The 20156-nt window shown below is 34.5% G+C and overlaps 1 protein-coding gene across 1 annotated transcript; it reads left to right on the top strand.

Annotated features, from left to right (window-relative positions):
- Positions 1-6334: 6334 nt before the first annotated feature.
- Positions 6335-8611, top strand: LOC114280357 (uncharacterized). Its single transcript, XM_028222716.2, has one exon. It carries the CDS (start codon positions 6335-6337, stop codon positions 8609-8611), a length of 2277 nt encoding a protein of 758 aa, XP_028078517.2.
- Positions 8612-20156: the final 11545 nt, after the last annotated feature.

Genomic DNA, 20156 nt, shown 5'->3' with positions numbered 1-20156 from the left:
TAAAGGAGTTAAGTGTAATTTGACCAAATTTGTGGGACTTGTTATATTTTCTTCAAATATCAAGGGATGTTAATGCAATTTATCCAAAAAAAAAAAAAATAGTAAATCCATTTATAAATAGAATTAACAATTTTTAAAGGTGCACTTACCAATATATATTTTTGTATATTTTTTCATCTATATTTATTTTTTATTCATATATACATAATTACCTTTTTATTTTAAAAATCATTTGACTCGTAATATTTTTTTATTTAAATTTCTTTTTAATTGTTCATATATAAATAGTTAACTTTTTTATTTTTATAATTAATTGACTCGTAATATTTTTTGTTTATTTATTTATTTTATCTTTTATTTGACTCTTTATATTATTTTGTAGTTGAAATTTGAATAGTTATCTTTTTATTTTATTTATTTTATATTTTTATCTCTACCTCTTTGTTGCTCATATTTAAATATTTATCATTTTATTTAAATATATATAATCCTTTTAGCTTTTGAGATTTAGATAATTGACAAATAATTAAAAATTAAGAAAAGTGAGAGGGGAGACTTGAAAAGTGACACATAGGAGAGAGAATTCATATTTTCAAGTCTCTCCTCCCACTTTTCTTAATTTTTAATCATTTGTCAATTATCTAAATCTCAAAAGCCAAAAGGATTATATATATTTAAATAAAATGATAAATATTTAAATATGAGCAACAAAGAGGTAGAGATAAAAATATAAAATAAAAAGATGACTATTCAAATTTCAACTACAAAATAATATAAAGAGTCAAATAAAAGATAAAATAAATAAATAAAAAAAAAATATTACGAGTCAATTAATTATAAAAATAAATTGTGTTATCTAAAAAAATATTTAAAAAAATCAAATAATATCTTTCATTGGAGTTGTGGATATACATATGTATATAGAACCCCTCATGGTTATCACCGTATCACATAAATTTAAATAATAATAATAATAAAAAAGAACTCACAACTCTCACAACTCTTATTCCCACTTATTTTATATATATATATATATATATAAATAAAATAAAATGTTAGCATTTATCTGATTCACGTTTTCTTTTAAAAAATAAAATAATTTCATAGCCTATAGATAAGATCAATATTTCAAAGTTGAAATTTTATTTAATTTATTCTATTTTCTCATGTTTATATTATTTTATCTTTAAATTTGAACTTAAATTTTTACTTTTTTCAGAGGAGTTGTGGATATACATATGTATATAGAACCCCACATGTTTATCACCATATCACATAAATTTAAATAATAATAATAAAAAAAGAACTCACAACTCTCACAACTCTTATTTCCACTTATTATATATATATAAATAAAATAAAATGTTAGCATTTATCGGATTCACGTTTGCTTTTAAAAAATAAAATAATTTCATAGCCTATAGATAAAATTAATCTTTCATATATTTCTTAACATTTTTATTTGGTTTGTGTATATAAATCTTACTTCACATCATTAAAAATATTTAATATTTCACATTATTGAAAATTTTAAAAAACTATCATACATTAGTAAATCATCACATATATAATAGTTAATTTATCTAAGAATTATTTCAGACAACCAAAAATAGAGTAATAAAGGCATATTATAATTAATCAAAATGACTAATATATTAAATTTAAGTAACACTAATTTTGCTTAATCAATAGTAGATATTACATTAATCATCTCATATAATATAATAAATTAAAATAAAATTAATTTTAATTCCCACTATATTTAGTTAGTAGTTAAAATTTTTTACATGCTATTTGTTTTTTTCGTTATATTGATTCATTAAACACAAATAGGTTTGGAATGATTATAAAAAAAAAAATTAAAAAATGTTTGAAAATGCATTATACTTGAATTGACAAACATAAAGAATATAAATATTTAAATTATTCAAAAAAAAAATTAACATTTTAAATATGAGATATCTTCCACCGTCAAATTTCCTTTAGATGATCACTGGAAACTCGTCAAAATGTTCAACATCACCGGGAAGTCACCGAAGTATCATCGAAAGTTCACTATAATGTTCTAAATGTCACTAGAAGTCGCCAAAATGTCTAGAATATTCGCTAAACGTCAAGAATATCGTCAGAGACTTACAAAAATGTCCAGAATATTACCTGAAAAAAAAATAAATGTAGAAATTAGAGTGAAAAAACATAACAAAATGTGTTAAATATTGATAAATTGAAAGAAAAAAAAAAAAAAAAACAAACAACAACAACGAAAAAAAAAACATATATTATTTTTCAATTATTGTAGGATTTAAGCAAATAATCTCCAATATTTGATCAAACTAAAAAGCAAGTTTTGAAATAGTAAAATGTTATAGTTTCAAAGTATGATTCTATTAAGCATTTATCTTTATTAATCAAACTGGAAAACATGTTAGGAAACTACAAAATTTAAAGTATGATTCATTTCAGCACCAAAAAAATTAAAATTGTAAAATTTTACAGTTTTTACCCCTTGTAATTAAAACTCGAAAATAATTGTTTAGAAATTGAAAATTTTCTCCATTAAAACATAAAAATAGAAGTGTGTAGTAGAGAAAAGGTAGAAAAATTAAGAGATCGAATGAGAGAAACAAAAATATAGAGAAAATTGTACTCTAGCAACTATTTTTGGTGTAGATCTACTTGGACCTGAGGTATTCACCAAAAACTTTTCTCCTTCGTCGTCAATGAGGGTGAAGTAAGGAGTTGGGGATCGGTGGTTGCCGGTGAACCCCAATCAATGGTGGTTGTCGATTGCCGGTGACTATATATCAGAAAGAGAAAGAGAAGAAATAAGGCGTGGTCGCTAGTCGCCAGTCGCCAGAAATCAAGAAGAGAAAGATTCGGAGAAGAACGAATGTGTGGAGAAGTACAAAGAAGAAAAATACATAGTGGACTTTTGAGAGTATTCAAATAGGACTTCCAAGTAATTTGTCCATTTTTAAAACAAATTATTTTGTAATTGCAAAATAAATTCTTGAATCAAAATAAGTGCCTACTGATTTGTTTGATTAAGGGGTTGTTTGGAAAGACCTACCGTAATAAACTTTTTTATCTTTTTATTTTTTTTGGGTCACATCACCTCTCTATTTTTTTGTACATCTTTTTTATAAAAAATCAAAAAGTATACTTATTTAATACTTACCAAACGACCTCTAAGTTTTTAGAAACAGTTTTTGAAAAAAAATTCAAAAATTAGTTGGGTGAAAAAATAAATTAAAAAAACTCATTATTTTCATATAGTTTTTTCTTTTTTGGGATGAAAATAATTATGAAAAATTCACAAATAAATTTTTTAGTATTTATATTTGTTAAACTAGTGTAAAATTTTTAAAATAGTTTCAGAAGAAAATTTTTAAAACTCAACAAAACATTTAAATTTGGATTGCTTTTTAGAGAATTTTCGTTTGTATCAATTGTCTTGCCTTTGAAAATAAGAAACAATTGGAAATACTTGCATGTGGCACCTGAAAACTGAACCTTTTTTATTTATTTATTTTATTTATTTTTTATTTTTTTATGGAGGAAAAGAAACTTAAACTTGAAAGTTGGAAAATTTGGAGGAAAAATAAAGCAAAATTTCACTTAATTTTTTTATGACTTATTTTATATGCGGTTTGTCTATAACTTTTTATGATTCGTATACTAAAATGTATTGTTAGATATTCTGTTAAGTTAATTGTAAGTGTGAATTATGTGTTTGAATAGGAAGGGAGTTATGTGAAAAAAAAGGGTAAAATATATTTGAATCTCAAGAAAATGATAAAAATGGTTATAAATTAGGCAATAAGATTATTTATACACAAAACTATTTTAATCTTGTTGTTTAAGTGGTTAAAGATATTAGGACTGTTTAAAAATCCGTTCAAACCGGTAATCTAGACCGAATCTGATCGAATCGTACGGTTTGGTTTGGTTCGGTTCTATTAAGAACTGGTTCGGTTTCGGTTTAAGAAATATGAAAACCGTAAAAATGGTTCAGTTAATGGATTTTATGAAAAAATCATGGTTCGAACCAAAGCGAACCGAACCGAATTTTAAAAGATATATATAATATCAAGTTTTATTTTTATTAATTGATTTTTTGTAATTTTAATGATATTAGGATGATATAGATATGTAATGTTGAGTAATGTCTTAACATTATTAGTTTTTATCATGAGTTAAATGTAATTAGTTTGAGTAATTATTTTGCTAATATTAACAATTTATTCTTGTAAATAGAAATGTTTGAAACCGTGAACCAAATCGAAACCAAACCGTTATTTCGGTTTGGTTCTGGTCCGCTTTTACAAGTGGAATGGTCTGGTCTGATTTTCAAAATCACAGAACTGTTAGGATCAGTTCGGTTATTGAATTTTCTTAGAACCAAACCAATCCGGACCCTAAAAGATATAGATGGTGCACCTTACACTACAATATATAAGAGTTTTAGAGACCAAATATTTTGGACTCTAAAACTGAAAATTTTGTTGCGAAAGACATTTAGGGACCAATTTCAATTGTCATGAGAATAATCGCTAAAAGGTCATTCCAAAAAGTCAAAAACAAGGCTTTTAGCGACAAAATTTTGAAAATGTCACTAATAAATAGGTTTTTAGGAGCAAAATAATTTAGTTTCAAAATGGTTTATTTTTTGAGACAAAAAATTTGGTCCCAAAAGGACAATAATTCATCACTAATGTCTAATTTTCGTTACTAAAAATATAATAACGATACTTTTCACAATAAAAATATTTGGTTCTTAAAAAATAACTTTGTCCCTAAATTTTGGTCTCTAAAACCTTAATTTTTTGTAGTGTTAATTCACATGAAATTATGAGATTATTTTCAAATTTTAAAAAGGAAAATGTCTCGTAGCTCAAATTTTGTGGCTCAAAAGTGGCTCAAATGGCCAAAACGACGTCGTTTTGGCCATTTTTATGTTGTTCTGTACTCAAAACGACGTCGTTTTGGCCATTTGAGCCACTTTTGAGCCACAAAATTTGAGCTACGTAGCATTGCCGTTTTAAAAATAAACCACACAAAGTAAGCGACATGGATGTGAAGTAAAATTTACCCAAAAAAGTATAATTTTAAAAAGTGTAGATGAAATTTTTTATTTTGGAGATTACCCAACTTATTAAAGGTTATAAATATGTTTATCTATAATATTTGTGAATCTTAATAATATTGCCATGAATATTTTATAATTTTATTTATGGCAAGCAACATTTTAAAGGCAAGGTCACTTTCTTTTGTAGGAAAAATCTAAAATATACAACTAGTCAAACACGAAATGGTCAGACCTTGAATAGTTGGGCTACCCTAATCAATTAATACTTTCTAATTTCAGCTAATTCACGTGCATATTCTTTTCTTGAAAACATTTGAGAAATGACAATTAATGTATTGGTATAACAAAACTGTTCAAGTGTTGCATCTCTAGATTTCTGAACGGAGGTTTTGTGTTCGAATTTATTCAGAAATATCGAACTTTGGATTGTGTTAGTTTAATGTATTAACTTGCTAATATCATATATTGTGTAAAAAATAAAAAGAGTTAATTATTGTTAGTACCATATATTTGTAATTTTATTATTTATAATTTATATAATTACAGGACATGTGGCACTTTCCTACTCATTTGGAGGTTATGAGAAGTTATGAAATGTAAAAAGATGATGAAGAACAAAGTGAAGAACATGAAGCATGACGTGGATGTTGAAGGAAGTTATGGAAGATCATAGAGTATGAAATGGAGGAGGTGGAAGAGTGGATAGTTTTAGGAAGTGGATAGTTTTAGGTTGTTTTTTCCTACAAATGTTTGTCTATAAATAGCCATTTATGGCTACATTGTAAAAGGCCTCATCAAATTCAAACCAAAGACAATTAATTTCTATTTTTCTTATCATTTATATTTTATGCACTTAATTTTCTATACTTTATTTTATGCACTTTATTTTCGAAACATAGGAGTAAAGGTAAATTTTATGTAGTTCATTTGCGAACCTTACGAGTAAAGGTAAATCAACGGTTAGTTTGATTATTAACTCGATCATCTTTCTCTGTCTCCTTCTTTTTTTAAATTTTTTTTTTCTCTACACTTGACAATTTTGAAGTCCTCTTCATTCAGGTAAAAAAACCGTCAACACAATTGCTTGATAATTGACTTGAATTTAATCTATAAGAATTTTTCAATCCTTACTGACACGCTAGCATTTATGATATTTTTCTTTATAGAACATTGTCCTCTTTTGGATTAAAGTTGGATATGAATAAAGCCTACGATAGAGTGAGTTGGGCTTTCCTTGAAGCGGTTATGGCTAAAATGGGTTTCTCACCTAAGTGGATTCAATTAATATCTCAATGTGTATTTACTGTTCAATTTGCTGTCTTGGTTAATGGCACCCCGTCGGATTTTTTTGAACCTGCTGCGGGTCTGCGGCAAGGCGACCCCCTTTCGCCGTATTTGTTTTTATTGGTCATGCATGTCTTTTCGGAAGGATTTGCGCATTTGGCGTCTCTTAACATCTGCCGTGGTATTGCTATTAGTCGGCAGTCGCCCCCCATTTCCCATTTGCTCTTTGCTGATGATTGTTTTATATTCCTCAACTATAAGATAGATGAAATTTGGTGCTTCCATTGGGTTTTAAATGCTTTTTGTCACTACTCTGGGCTGCGTATAAATTTTCATAAATCGGAGCTTTATCTTAGTCCCAATTTTTCACATTTGGCTAGGGACTGGCTGGTTTCTCTTTTTGGAGTTAAAGTTGTCCCAAATCCCGGCATCTATTTGGGGGCTAACTTGGGTTTCTCCAGGTGCTCAAAGTCGGACATATTTACTTCAATTTTGAGTAAAGTTAGCCACAAGTTACAAGGCTGGAAGTGTGATTTTTTAAATTTTGCAGGCCGGGATATTTTGGTCAAACATGTCCTTCAATCCATTCCGGTGTACCTTATGACTGTGTTTCGCATGCCTGAATCAATTCAGCATAAGCTTACGTCTCTTATTCGTCAGTTTCTTTGGGCTTCTCCCCGGGGTAAAGGGATATCTTGGAAAAAATGGACATATCTGTGTCTCCCAAAAGACTTGGGCGGATTGGGTTTTCGAAATCTTATGTGTTTTAACCAAGCTTTGCTAGCTAAACAAGCATGGCGGATTCTTTCATGCCCCAATTTATTACTTTCGCGAGTGTTGCTTGGTAAATATTGTCAACGACATTCTTTTCTTGACATTCGCCAATCTTCGTCCTCCTCATGGGGATGGCGGAGTATTTTATGGGGCCGTTCGTTACTCGCCTCAGGGCTTCAATGGGTAGTGGGGAACGGACAACGTATTAACCCATTTGAGGATCAATGGATTCCGATTGTTTCAAATCCTTGTAGAGGTCGAGGTTGGACTGCTATTTGTCCTGGGTTGAGGGTTGCACATTTCATAGATCCCTTGCTACGGTCTTGGCGTCTTGAATTATTGAAATTGTTTTTCCCTGCATATGTTCTCTCTTATATTGTATCCATGCACATTTCTCAAGTTGATGTCGAGGACAAAATGGTGTGGGGACCGACCAAAAGTGGCGAGTATTTAGTCAAATCAGGTTATAGGCAAGCATTGGCCCGACAGTTTCCCGACCATTCAAGGCCTGATCCGGATTGGCAAGTTTGGAAACGCTTATGGCAGATCAAGACCCCCCCTAAATGGATCTTGTTTGTGTGGAAATGTCTACATAATATTCTTCCGGTTAAAACTGAATTAAAGAAAAGGGGGATGCCAATTGATATTATTTGTTCCAGGTGTTTTCAGCTTGAGGAATCCCTTGAACATCTATTTTTTGATTGCCCCATTTCACAACGGATTTGGCGTGGGTCGACTTTGGGTTTAGATTTTGGGGTGGGACGACCTCTATCCTTTTTCTCATGGTTTCAAGGCTGGGTGCAACAAATACATGACTCGGAGATTGTAATACACTCCATTGCCTTATTATGGGCCATTTGGATGCAACGTAACTCTGTAGAATTTCATAGAGTTGAGGTGTCCATAGAACGATCGATCATGTTTGCTTCCGAGTTACTAACATTATTTCTTTCACCCCTGCACAATGTCCCCTATGAGATTTCTCACTCTAGTTCTTCTCCTCAACCCAGTTTTGTTAAGCAGGTTATTTTGCAGACTGCCATGCTATGCATTGCTGATGGTCCGCATATGCGTATTGTTGTGGATGGCTCTTGGGTTGCTGTAGGTGAGTGCACTGGTCTGGCGTGGGTTTGCTTTGATTCTGATGATCACCAAGTCTATGAGGAAGCTATTTTGGGACCTTCAATGTTATCTCCTCAACAAGTCGAAGCAGCTGCTGTTCTCCATGCTCTGCGTTGGGCAGTCCATTCCGGCATCAATCATCTGCTTCTTCAAACAGATTGCTTAGTCCTTCTTCTGCTACGCCACCACCATGCTCAAGAATCCGATTGGAGTCTCCAATCCATTCTAGCTGACATTTTGTCTTTGTGTAAATCTTTTAATCATGTTGTCTTACAAAAAGTGGACCGTGATGTGGTTCACGCTGCTCACCAATTTGCTACTGATGTAAGACTTTTTGCTTAGTTAATGTTTATATTGCTGTGTTATCCTCAAAAAATAAAAAATAAAAAATAAAAAAATAAACCAATAGTTTTTTTTTTTCCATTAAGGCCTTTTCGATGCCTACCTAAATTGACTTTTCTTTAGTTTTTAGTTCAATATGAACCTTATCCCATTGGGAGTGCCAAAAAACTGTTGAATAAATTAGCCAAAATAATCTTAAATCAAACGAGAGATAAGAAACAAAAAGCATGTCAAATTGTATTGTTCTTCTCTTCTACTCTAAAACCTGCATAGATAAATTAGTCAGTCAAACGATTGCCACCAATGTTTAACCTTACAATTCAATGATGTTTGTATTTGGTTCATAAATTTGGGAAGGAAAAGTAAAATATAAGTGAAATGTGAATGAAATATAAAATAAGTTTTACCTATGTTTCACACACATTTTTCTTTTTTTCCAAATCATTCCTTAAATATATGAACCAACCACAACCTAAGAAAATAAAACAAATAAAAGAAAATAAGCTTCTGAACAAAAAAATAAAAAGTAAAAAAAGTAAAAGAGCTAGTCAACAAATTTTTAAAGAAGAAAAAAAGTACTCCAAAGTTTGATCTTAATGACAAACTAGATCTTAAAATTTTAATTTCTTTCGGTTTATAACAACTCTCCCTCTAAAAAGTGGTTGAATTCACAATTAATTTTTTTTTTTTTTTGTTGATTTGGAAATTTTAAAAACAGTTTTTTTGAGTTTTCAATCAATATTTTTTTAAAAAATTTCGTGACTTTTTTTTAGTATTTTAATATATATATTTTTTGGTTTTAAATTAGGAAATTTATTAGAAAGTTCTATTTTGGGAATTTTTGTGCCATTTGGTTCCACGTTTTAAATGGTTGATTGAAGAGCCCTTATTAAGTGTGGTGTGTGACTAGCAAGTCATTTTCAAACGTGAATGAGTATTGGATAGACAGATATACTCTCACTAGTTAATTGGGGAATTTTTTTTTTTTTTTTCGAAATGTGTGACAAGTATGGTGTGATACTCCGATGTAGCAGGTATTAATGTGACACTTTAACGATGAGACACTCCAAAAAAATTAAAAACTTTTTAGTATACTTTTTTCAAATGTGACAACGTGACAAGTATGATGTAACACTTCAAAATTTTTACTCATCCTTAATGTAGTTTTTTCAAATGTGACAACGTGGTAGGTATGATGTGACACTCCAAAAAAAAAAAAAAACTCCTTAGTATATTTTTTTCAAACGTAACAACATGACGAGTATGTTGTGACACTCTAAAAAAATTAAAAACTCCTTAATATACTTTTCCTAAACGTGACATATTGTAATGCCTTCAAAATATAACCATAGATATAATCTCGTAAGTACATATAAATGACAGCATAAATCAAAATATAAAGTTTTTTAATTACATGAAGTTAATAATACAAAGAGTTTAACATAAATAAATGCCCTTCGAGCTTACATCTTTCCAAGTCTTAGCTTGGTTACAATAAAAGGAGACTAACTCATACAAATTTAGCCCTAGACTAAACAAAAATAAAACAAAACAAGAAGCTCTTGCTTCCCAAAGATCCCTCCAATGCTATTGCCTTGGTGGATGCATATCATCATTACCTGAAAATGTTTTTCCTAAATAGGGTGAACCACAACCCAATAGGAATAATCTTACACAATATATGAGATTTAACAAAAGTATAAGTGCATGTGCATATACAATGCCCAAGATAAAACATCCACAAATTATATAGTCATAAGATACCAGATTCAATTCTTAATCCATTCCCATTCGATTCATTTCATTACATAAGCCAATTTCAGCACTCCTCAATAACCCAAATGAGACTACAACTCATTAGTTCTCTGATCACATCATCAACATATAAACACTTCAAACTTTCCTTTCACGAATATTTCGTCTGCGGGAAACCGTCAAACGAGACCCATGTAAACGTAGGTTATACAAGCACTACAATTGCCATTTGATGGATATTTCGTTCGCGGGATCGGCACCCATATATAATTTCGAGACTTTCACCCAAGACACTCCGGCCAACTTAATTATAATTGAGTCCATCCCATTTCTCCTCCCAAACAATCATTCATACAAATGCAATGTATTTAAACACATAAATACATATGGAGTACATCACATTTCTTCTCCCAAATAATCATACATATGCAATGTATATAAACATAGTCATATTCAATGACAACTCACAAGAGATTAGTTTTAATTCACCTAATCCATATGAAATTTCTACAACAATCAAAGCTATCCTTCACCGATAGCCCAATACAAATATTTCTAGACAGATATACAATCTCAAAACAGATAATTTAATCAACATTTCCAAGGATGTGAAGCATTTCATATTCAATTCCACCATCCATTCCAATATTCGCTCAATTCCATGTTTACAACATCAATTTCAACTATTTATACAAAATAGAAATGATAGTCATTTTTGGGTAAAAATCCCCCATTTTCAAAATATCAACCCAAATACCAAAATCACCCATTTTGACACAACAAGGCTCCATTTTCAAACCCCATGTTCATTTATTTCATTTCCACTAAAAACCTCTCTTTTACATATTATACCCAAATCCTAAGTTTGTTCACATTATCCCCAAATTCCACCATTGTTACACAATCGAAAAAAAACTAAGTTAAAAACTATAACAAAATGTAGAAAATCCGTACTTCAAAGAGAAAAGACGAGCCAAGTAAGAGTGAAACTCCGAGAATACTGAAACCCACTTCTAATCAGATCAAAATGAAGATCTTGACGCACTCTACCTTTTTCCCAAAGGCACTAGGGTGAAGAGATCAACAGATCTAGATAATATCTAAGAGAGAATGTGAGTTTTAGAGAGAGAATGTCAAGATCTAGGGTTTTGGAGAGTTTTAGAGAAAGAGAGAGATATGAAAAAGTGATTTAAAATGTCATTTTCACGGACTGATATACACGCAGTCTGCTCGAGCGTGGAAAGCCTCGCTCGAGCGTCAGACACAAAGTTTCGCTCATGTGTGAAAAGTGGCACTCGAGCACGGGATACGCATTTCTAGAATTTTTGTAGACGAAGGGCCCCGCTCAAGCGTGAGACTGGACACTCGAGCGTCCAATGCACTCTTCCAGTATTTGAAGGTTTGTAAAAATACTGAGAGTTAACAAATCTCGCTCGAGCACAAGAATGACCGCTCGAGCGAAGGAGCAAAATTTGTGAAGCCCACTCGAGCGCAAGAATTCTCGCTTGAGTGGAAGAGCCAAAATCTGGGCATCACAGGTTTTGAAAAACAAGTAACCAACCTGTTCCAAACACACAATTTCAACTCGATAACCAAAAATAGAGGGGAGATAAAGGAAACAAGATATGAAACACCAGTCAAAACCATACAACCCGAGTCCGGAATACAGCAAGAGACGGGTCAAAACCGGAATCGCTATACATGCGACACTCTAACATGGCGAACCTAATTTGATTGAATTAGTGCATGTCTTCACGTCACGCGCCAAAAAACAATTAGTAAGGAATTCACGTCTCACACTACGCGTATTAAAAACAACCAAACTTTAAAAAGCTACTAGTGCACTTTTTGAACAACATGTCCCCCACCACCTTCCCTGTACATAACTACGCTACTTGTCTCCCAACTGTACTAATAATGGCAAAACAGTCAACAAATAATTTAAGAAACTCAGTCACCAAAAAAACATTTAAGACCTTATGAATTACAAGTTTACAAAAAGGGATTTACTGGTCAATTTCCCTTTTAAATTTACTTAATCTAGATACACTTTAAAAGTAAAAAAATTTTACAAAAAAATTTTAAAAATTCATTAAATATAACAAAATATGAAAATATATTGAATTTTGTATTTTTTGTATTCAATGAATTTTTCAAAGATGTTTGCACAAATTTCTTATTTTTAAGTGGTATATAGATTAAGTGAATCTAAAAATTAAAAAAAAATTAAAATATTAAAAAAATAACTAAAAATTAAAAGAAAAATACAAATCCAAAATTCAAAAAAATATTTTTAAAAATTCCAAACTAAACAGAGTGTCATACTAAATTAGCCTCTTCTCTTAGTTTATTAAACAACATTGAACGGATGTTGGGGGGTATTAATTTGATTTTTTCAAATGTACGATTTATGTTAAAAAATTAAGGGTAATTACATCAACACCCCTTGAGGTTTATGAATAATACAAATTCCCCTCGTATTCTAAAAATTACACTGACCCCCTATCACAATTTGCCTTCTAAAAGACCCAACAGAAAAGGTAAAAGTACCTAATTACCCCTATAATACAAAATTAAAATTACGTGCATGCCCTCTTCTTTTTCCTTTTTCCAATCAACACTCCTTTACTGATGTAAATATCAAACATCTTGCTGCATCAGTACCCACCTTTGTTGAAGAAAGACAAAGAGCAACCCATCATTATATTGTCCTCCACCTTCACTTCCATACTAGTCCCCCCTTGTCATTTTGTGTATATAATTATTAGTAACCAATACTATAAGTTAATAATAGTAATTCAAGCATCACTACAACCCCATTAATGTACCAATAGTAATTCAAGAATCATCATTACTGGACCACCAGTAATCAAACAACCATAACCATCATAACTCCATTGATTCAAGGGAAAAAAACAAACAAAAAATCATCATAACCCCATTAATTCAAGAATCAATTAGTTCTTTGAAGCAATTAATCAAATATGCAACATGCATACATCTTCTAGAGTCATTCATCCAAAAAAAAAAAAAAATTTGCATGCAAATTAGTTACCTTTAACTTCCTTGATCAGCCATAACCACCAAAATCACTAACCACCAAAACCAAAACCCACAAGATAAAAGAGAAACACCCCCAAGTCAACCACCAAACTTTTTACGAACAGAAGAAAAAATTAAGCAGAAGAACACAATTGATAAGCAAATACTCTACATATAGAGCTTCCCTTTCTCCCAACACCTCGGTCGTCGTTATCTAGAAGCTCGTAGATGTCTCTTACAATAACGGAAAAGACAACCGCATCTCGAAGTCCATCATATCACCATTTCAATCTGTTCGAAGTATTTATAGCGATCCTGGTTCTTCCTCCTTTGATTGTTGTATTCCGGACTTAGGTTCCGTGGAGTTGGTTGTTGTATATGTCTTGTTATCATCCTTTAATTTCATATATTTGGGTTTTAGGATGTGTTGGGCGTGTTTCTGTAGACGTCCCCGAACGTCCCGGGAAAGATCCCGTTTTGTTCACTGGGGCTTCCTACAGTTCAAGACTCAATGTCATGGTCATGTATCTAATCTCGCAGAGTGCAACGTAAGACCGATGAATCATCAAAGAGTCCAAATCCGACAAATCACTTTGAAAACAGATTTTTTGAAAGAAGTGCCAAACATGGACTACTTTGCCAGCTATAGAGTCGCCACATAAATATTTTATTTTGGGGAAATTTAGGAAACCCTGACTCGTTGCCTAAGGCCACGTGTCCGTCATCACCAAAATTGCCTTGGCTTGGAAACTTGGGTACGATTAGAGAAGGTCACTTCGTGAGCACCCCCGCTCGCCTGATCAAAGATCGGCCACTACTAAACATGATATCGAGTTTTGAAAACATTATGTACTCTTATTCCGGATATTAGCCTAGAATTACTATGTGATGCACACAGCATACAAATATAGACTGGATCATTTGAGTTGGAACAAAGCATCGCATATCCAGTTGTTTTGAAAATGGTTTGAATTTTTGCTACTCGCAAGTAGGCTAAAACACGGGTTTCGACGAATTATTCCAACTTAAGCAACCCAACCTTCACCCACAGGCATTCTGGCAGTTATATCACATAAGCAATTAGCCTCATGGTAAGCATGCTATCATGGCAGGCACTCACATGCATGCAAGGATGCTAAAGCATAAATACTTACTAAGTGCTCTAAGCCAAAGAAAGAAGCTAATTAGAAATCATGCATGAATCCTAACTATGCTAAAATGCCTAATGCAACACATGCAGAATGCAACTAAGATAGGCTCGGCTATTCTAAACATGGCATATGAAATGCAACAGATAACATGTATTCAACTTGGAATTGAAATACAATGCAGTTAGTATGATGCGCCGAGCCCGGTGCATGCAAGACAGATGAATGGATGCAAACATACGAGCATAAGGATGCTAATTTAAACCTGCCCTAAAACTAACCATCATAAGCTGGTAAATAAAAGGGAGAAAGACGTGGGGTTGGAAGACATACATCACATACACACACACTTATTACAACATTGCCCTCCTCGGAGGGTCAGAATAAATAATACATAACCGAATGAAAAACGAATTACAGCTAATTATTACACAACCCTAATTAATTAACAAATTAACTAAAATAAATAAGCTAGCATGCAAAACATATGAAATGGACTGCCTCAGCTCGGTCTTGAATGATAAGGAATGCATGCATGCTCGAGTCGCCTTGCTGGAAAATCCATCACGATGCCCCGATTTGCCTCTGTTTGCGACTGGTTCCGGAACACTGTACAAATCCCCAGAAGGCTGCTGACCAGTTTTTGCTGCTGGTTTCCGGTTTGCTGCAACAGAGAGCAAGAAAGGGGCATGGCAAAGTATTTTCAACATATGTGCGCACTACCACTCTCCCCGTCATTGCATAAGCTCTAGGGAGTGTAGTCCTCGATCCTCGTGCCATCAATCACGCATCTCGATGCATAATGGCCGAGGAGTTGGATTGCACGACTCGATGTAAAATGAATGCACATATAAACACAACAAGGCCTAAACTCCATCATGGATAATCCGGAATGTCGGCGACCGAGAATTGAAGCACGTTTCGTCACTTTGAGTACGAAATGTCCCTCGTTTCCCGTGTTTGGACTAAATCCTACTCCAAACACGATGCAATATGGATGGCATACACAGTACGACTAGTATGCAACCCTAAACGCAATGCAACCTAATCATGCTAGCATGCGAGGGATGATATGCAAACATGCAACTAGCATACACAATGCTATGAACTAAGAATGGCATACTCAATGCACATGAACTATATGGCATACGCAATGCACATACAAAGATGGACACGCACAAAGATATGAACAAGGCATACAAAATGCGACGATCAAGCATGCGACAACATGGATATGGCATACATAATGCAAGATGAACTTAAACTAAAATGAATGGGCCTCAGCCACACTCAAATCAGTGGCCATACATGATGAAATTAAATGCAGGAACACTCACGCAAACATGCCCAATGCAAAGGACCGAACCTAAGGCATCAAATGCCACTCTACCAAAGCATGGCAATGGATGAAATATGGCATACAATCATACGTTTTCCAGCTCTAAAATGACATGCAAGATGGTCCCGAATAATGCAAACACTTCACACAATGCATGCTAGATGGCCCGAACACCGAAACTAGTGAAGCGCATTACACTAGAGGTACACAAAGCAATGCACAAATGGAAAAACCAGCCCCAAACAGTCCCTATGCAGGTCCAAGGTAGTGGGAAAATGGTCTAAAATGATGGCTCAAAATGCATAGAAACGAAACTCATGCAATGGTCAAAAAATGAGGTATACAAGCACGACTCTCAAACACATTTAAAGAGTGGAAAACATGGGAATATGGCATACATGTAAGCTCTGAAATATGATGCACAATGGCCCCAAAACATGGAAACACCTCAACATAAGCATGCAATAGGCCCCAAAACTCAAAGTTAGGCAAGGGTATTGAACTACAACCATGCATAGCAAGCATCATTTGACTATAAGGCATAAAAACAGAGCTAAGGCAGTCCAAAACATGCACAAACTCAGTTTAAAGCATGGCCAAAAAGTGCTAGAATCAAAGGCCAAAATAGCATGCAATGTAAGCTAATAAAGAGGATTTACACTACCAGTATATGAAGCATTCAAGAGGTCACTAAAACAGCAAAAGTCAGAGGTATGACATGCCAAATAAAGCCCAAAAATCCACTGAAACATGGTCTATGCATGCAAGAATGATAGGCTCCTTTGATAGGCTATAAAGAGGGTTGTTCTACACATGTAAGATGGACACCCAAAATGGAAAAATGGGCTCTAGACAGAGCCTATTCAGGTCTTAAAACCCACCAAAAATGGCCTGAAACAAGGCTTGGAAACATGCAAATAAGGGCTCCTTTGTTAGGCCAAATATGCTAATAAACATGACAAGGGATGAGAGGGTCACCCCTCTCTGATTTTGGTACTCAAAACAGCATGCTAGCCACTAAAAATCCACTGGATTTCAGTGGCTAAAAGGCCAAACAAAAGCCAACACAAATGCTCTAAGGCATGGCTCAAAACAAGGTGAAATGAAGCATGCAAGGGGGTAGATGACCCCCAAAAGAAAAATGATCTTAAACAAACATGTTAAGGGCCTCAAAACAAGACTTTTTTCAGTTTACACCAAAGCTCAAAAATGCTTGCAAGTATAGCTAAAAGATGAAGCAAAACAATACTTAAAAGAGGGAAAGAAGTGTTACGCTTGTAGCCAAGAACTCCAGTAGCTTCTGGACCAAAAAATTAACTCCTTAGCCTCTGAAAACAAGCTCCAAGAACCTTAGAGTGATGGTAGAAGTGTGTAGTTGTGAGGTGGTGTGTAAAGGGCCAAGATCAAGGGACTTTTTGGAGGCAAAATAGAGAGAGATATATAGAGAGAGAGGTGTATATGCCTTAACCAATTTTCTGAACCCTCTACATGGAAGGGGAGCCCTTCCTTTATAGAGATTCAAGGCTTTAGCTTCTTAAAGAAGCTAAAAACCAAGGCCAAAGATCCTCCATACACGTGTATAGAAAATGCAGTCTGTGGCTTCCAGCTGGCACAATTGGCAACAACTCACAGAAACAGAACTGAGGGAAGCTGGCTGACCAGTTCAGGTGGTCAGCCGACCACTCCCCCTGTTCGATCGACCAGGGTCAAAAGGTTCAGGTGGTCGGTTGGCCTATTTGGTGGTCTCCCACCTGAATGCAAGCTAGTGGTGTGGTGGGAGACCAACAATTGTAGCCCAAAAGTGAGGGAGACCATTTACCTGTCAAGAAAATCGGTCGGCGGGGGAAAAGTGGTCTCCAAGGAGAAAAGGTGGTCTCCCACCCTTGTACCACCTTCCAAACAATGAAAATAGGGTCCATGCCAAAAAAGAACCAAGACGGATGCAAAACGAGGGTTCGGGGGTCAAAACGTGCGATCGGAGGCCCCGAAAACTGACTGTTAAGCATCGAAAGTGGCGTGCGACCACGAAGGTGGTCTCCCAGGCCATAGTGTCCCTGTAGAGAGAGGAGACAAGGTGTGTGCCAAAAAATGGAGCAAATGAAAAAAGTTAAGCGGTCCCGAACCGAGGCGCACGGCTGACGACTCCGAAAATCAGAAACTGGTGTCCAAATAGGAATAGTGGTCTATGACCACGAAAAGTAGCCTACGGCCACTAAGAGATGGTCTACGAGACCTCTCCCTCCCTTCGGAAAGAGAAAACAGAACCTGGTTCACAAACCGAGGCAAAGCACAAAAGAGTCCTGAAGTCCGGAAGTAAGGCTCTCAGCTGAGACTCCATAACCTCGGAACGAGCACAACATGCGCAATCATCGAGCGCTCAATCGATGACGTCTGAGTCTTAAGGTCGGTCAAAAATGAGGTGTCTACAGTTGCCCCTCTTTGACAGAACTCGAAAGTCATAAGTGACGAGAGTGAATGTCAAAGCCCAGAGACGACCCATTTTTGACAAGGCCGAAGACTTAGGCAAACATGCGAGATAAACAGGAGATGGGCCCGCAGGCGTGCCCGCGGGCAGGGGCAAAATGCAAAACGACATGCACAAAGCCGAACATAACTCATGATCATGCAAAGCGAGCTGTAATGAAGCAAATATTCACAATAAATGCAACAGTTTTAAGCAAGAATGCCATGCAAATCAAACTACATTTCATGCAGTAAGGATGTAAGAAAATTATGCAATTCTCATGAACATGGGCGATAGATACCCAAAAGTGAAGAGAGTGTGATGGATACACTATACGAATAAAGTGTGATTGATACACTAAGTGAAGCAAAGTGTGATAGATACACAAAGCGAAATGGGTGTGATGGATACACTAAGCAAATATGTGATAGATATACTAAGCGAACGTGTGTGATGGATACACAAAGCGAGCGTAGTGTGATTAAATACACAAAGTGAAGCGAGTGTGATGGATACACTATATGAGGCAAAGTGTGATGGATACACAAGGTGAGCGTGTGATAGATACCCAAAGTGAACACAAAGTGTGATAGATGCACTATGTGAACAGAGTATGATAGATACACTAAAAATGAACACAAAGTGTGATAGATGCACTATGTGAACAGAGTATGATAGATACACTAAAGGTGAACACAAAGTGTGATAGATGCACTATTTGAACAGAGTATGATAAATACACTAAAGGTGAACACAAAATGTGATAGATGCACTAAGTGAACAAGGTGTGATGGATACACAAAAGGTGAACACAAAGTGTGATAGATACACTAAGTGAACAAGGTGTGATGGATACACAAAAGGTGAACACAAACTGTGATAGATGCACTAAGTGAACAAAGTATGATAGATACACTAAAGGTGAACACGAAGTATGATAGATGCACTAAGTGAACAAGTGTGATGGATACACAAAAGGTGAACACAAAGTGTGATAGATACACTAAGTGAACAAGTGTGATGGATACACAAAAGGTGATCACAAAGTGTGATAGATGCACTATGTGAACAGAGTATGATAAATACACTAAAAATGAACACAAAGTGTGATAGATGCACTAAGTGAACAAGTGTGATGGATACACAAAAGGTGAACACAAAGTGTGATAGATGCACTATGTGAACAGGGTGCGATGGATACACAAAAGGTGAATGAAGTGTGATGGATACACTAAGCAAATATGAAGTGTGATTGATACACTAAGTGAACAAGTGTGATGGATACACAAAAGTAAATGAAGTGTGATGGATACACTAAGGTGCGTGACCTTAAACAGAACTTCTTTGAATGAACCGTACATACAATATCGCCTGGTTGCGCCAGTTTCAAATGAACCGTACATACAATATCGTACATATATGAGAAAGAAACTTGATAGATACAATGCAATACAATGCATGATGTTTAAGGCATGCAATAAACAAGCCTAGCAGCGCTTTAGAAAGTACCTCATGGGGTGAGTGGCGATGAACCGCTCTACTCTGACGGGGATCTCCCCTTGTGCTCTTCGAACACTTACCTTCAACTCGCAGTACAAAGGCTCTGAAATACTGACAAGCGTTCTTCACGTAGAACACTTTGGATGCTGCCTTTCTTCTTGATCATATTCACAACTTTTCCTATTCTCCAACGGGGTGACAGACTAGGTTGGTTCAGTATTCAGAATTGAGGTGCATACACGCTATCTTAACCTATGGGGCTTCCATACAGATTTCAAGCCGAGGACACGCCTCTGG

Source organism: Camellia sinensis, chromosome 12, assembly GCF_055761805.1.
Source record: "Camellia sinensis isolate YWXY chromosome 12, ASM5576180v1, whole genome shotgun sequence".
Lineage (NCBI taxonomy): Eukaryota > Viridiplantae > Streptophyta > Magnoliopsida > Ericales > Theaceae > Camellia > Camellia sinensis.
This window is presented reverse-complemented; position numbering and strand designations above follow the sequence as displayed.

Excerpts from the sequence above, each read along its gene's own strand:
- LOC114280357 (XM_028222716.2), top strand. The coding sequence starts at position 6,335 with ATGGCTAAAATGGGTTTCTCACCTAAGTGGATTCAATTAATATCTCAA.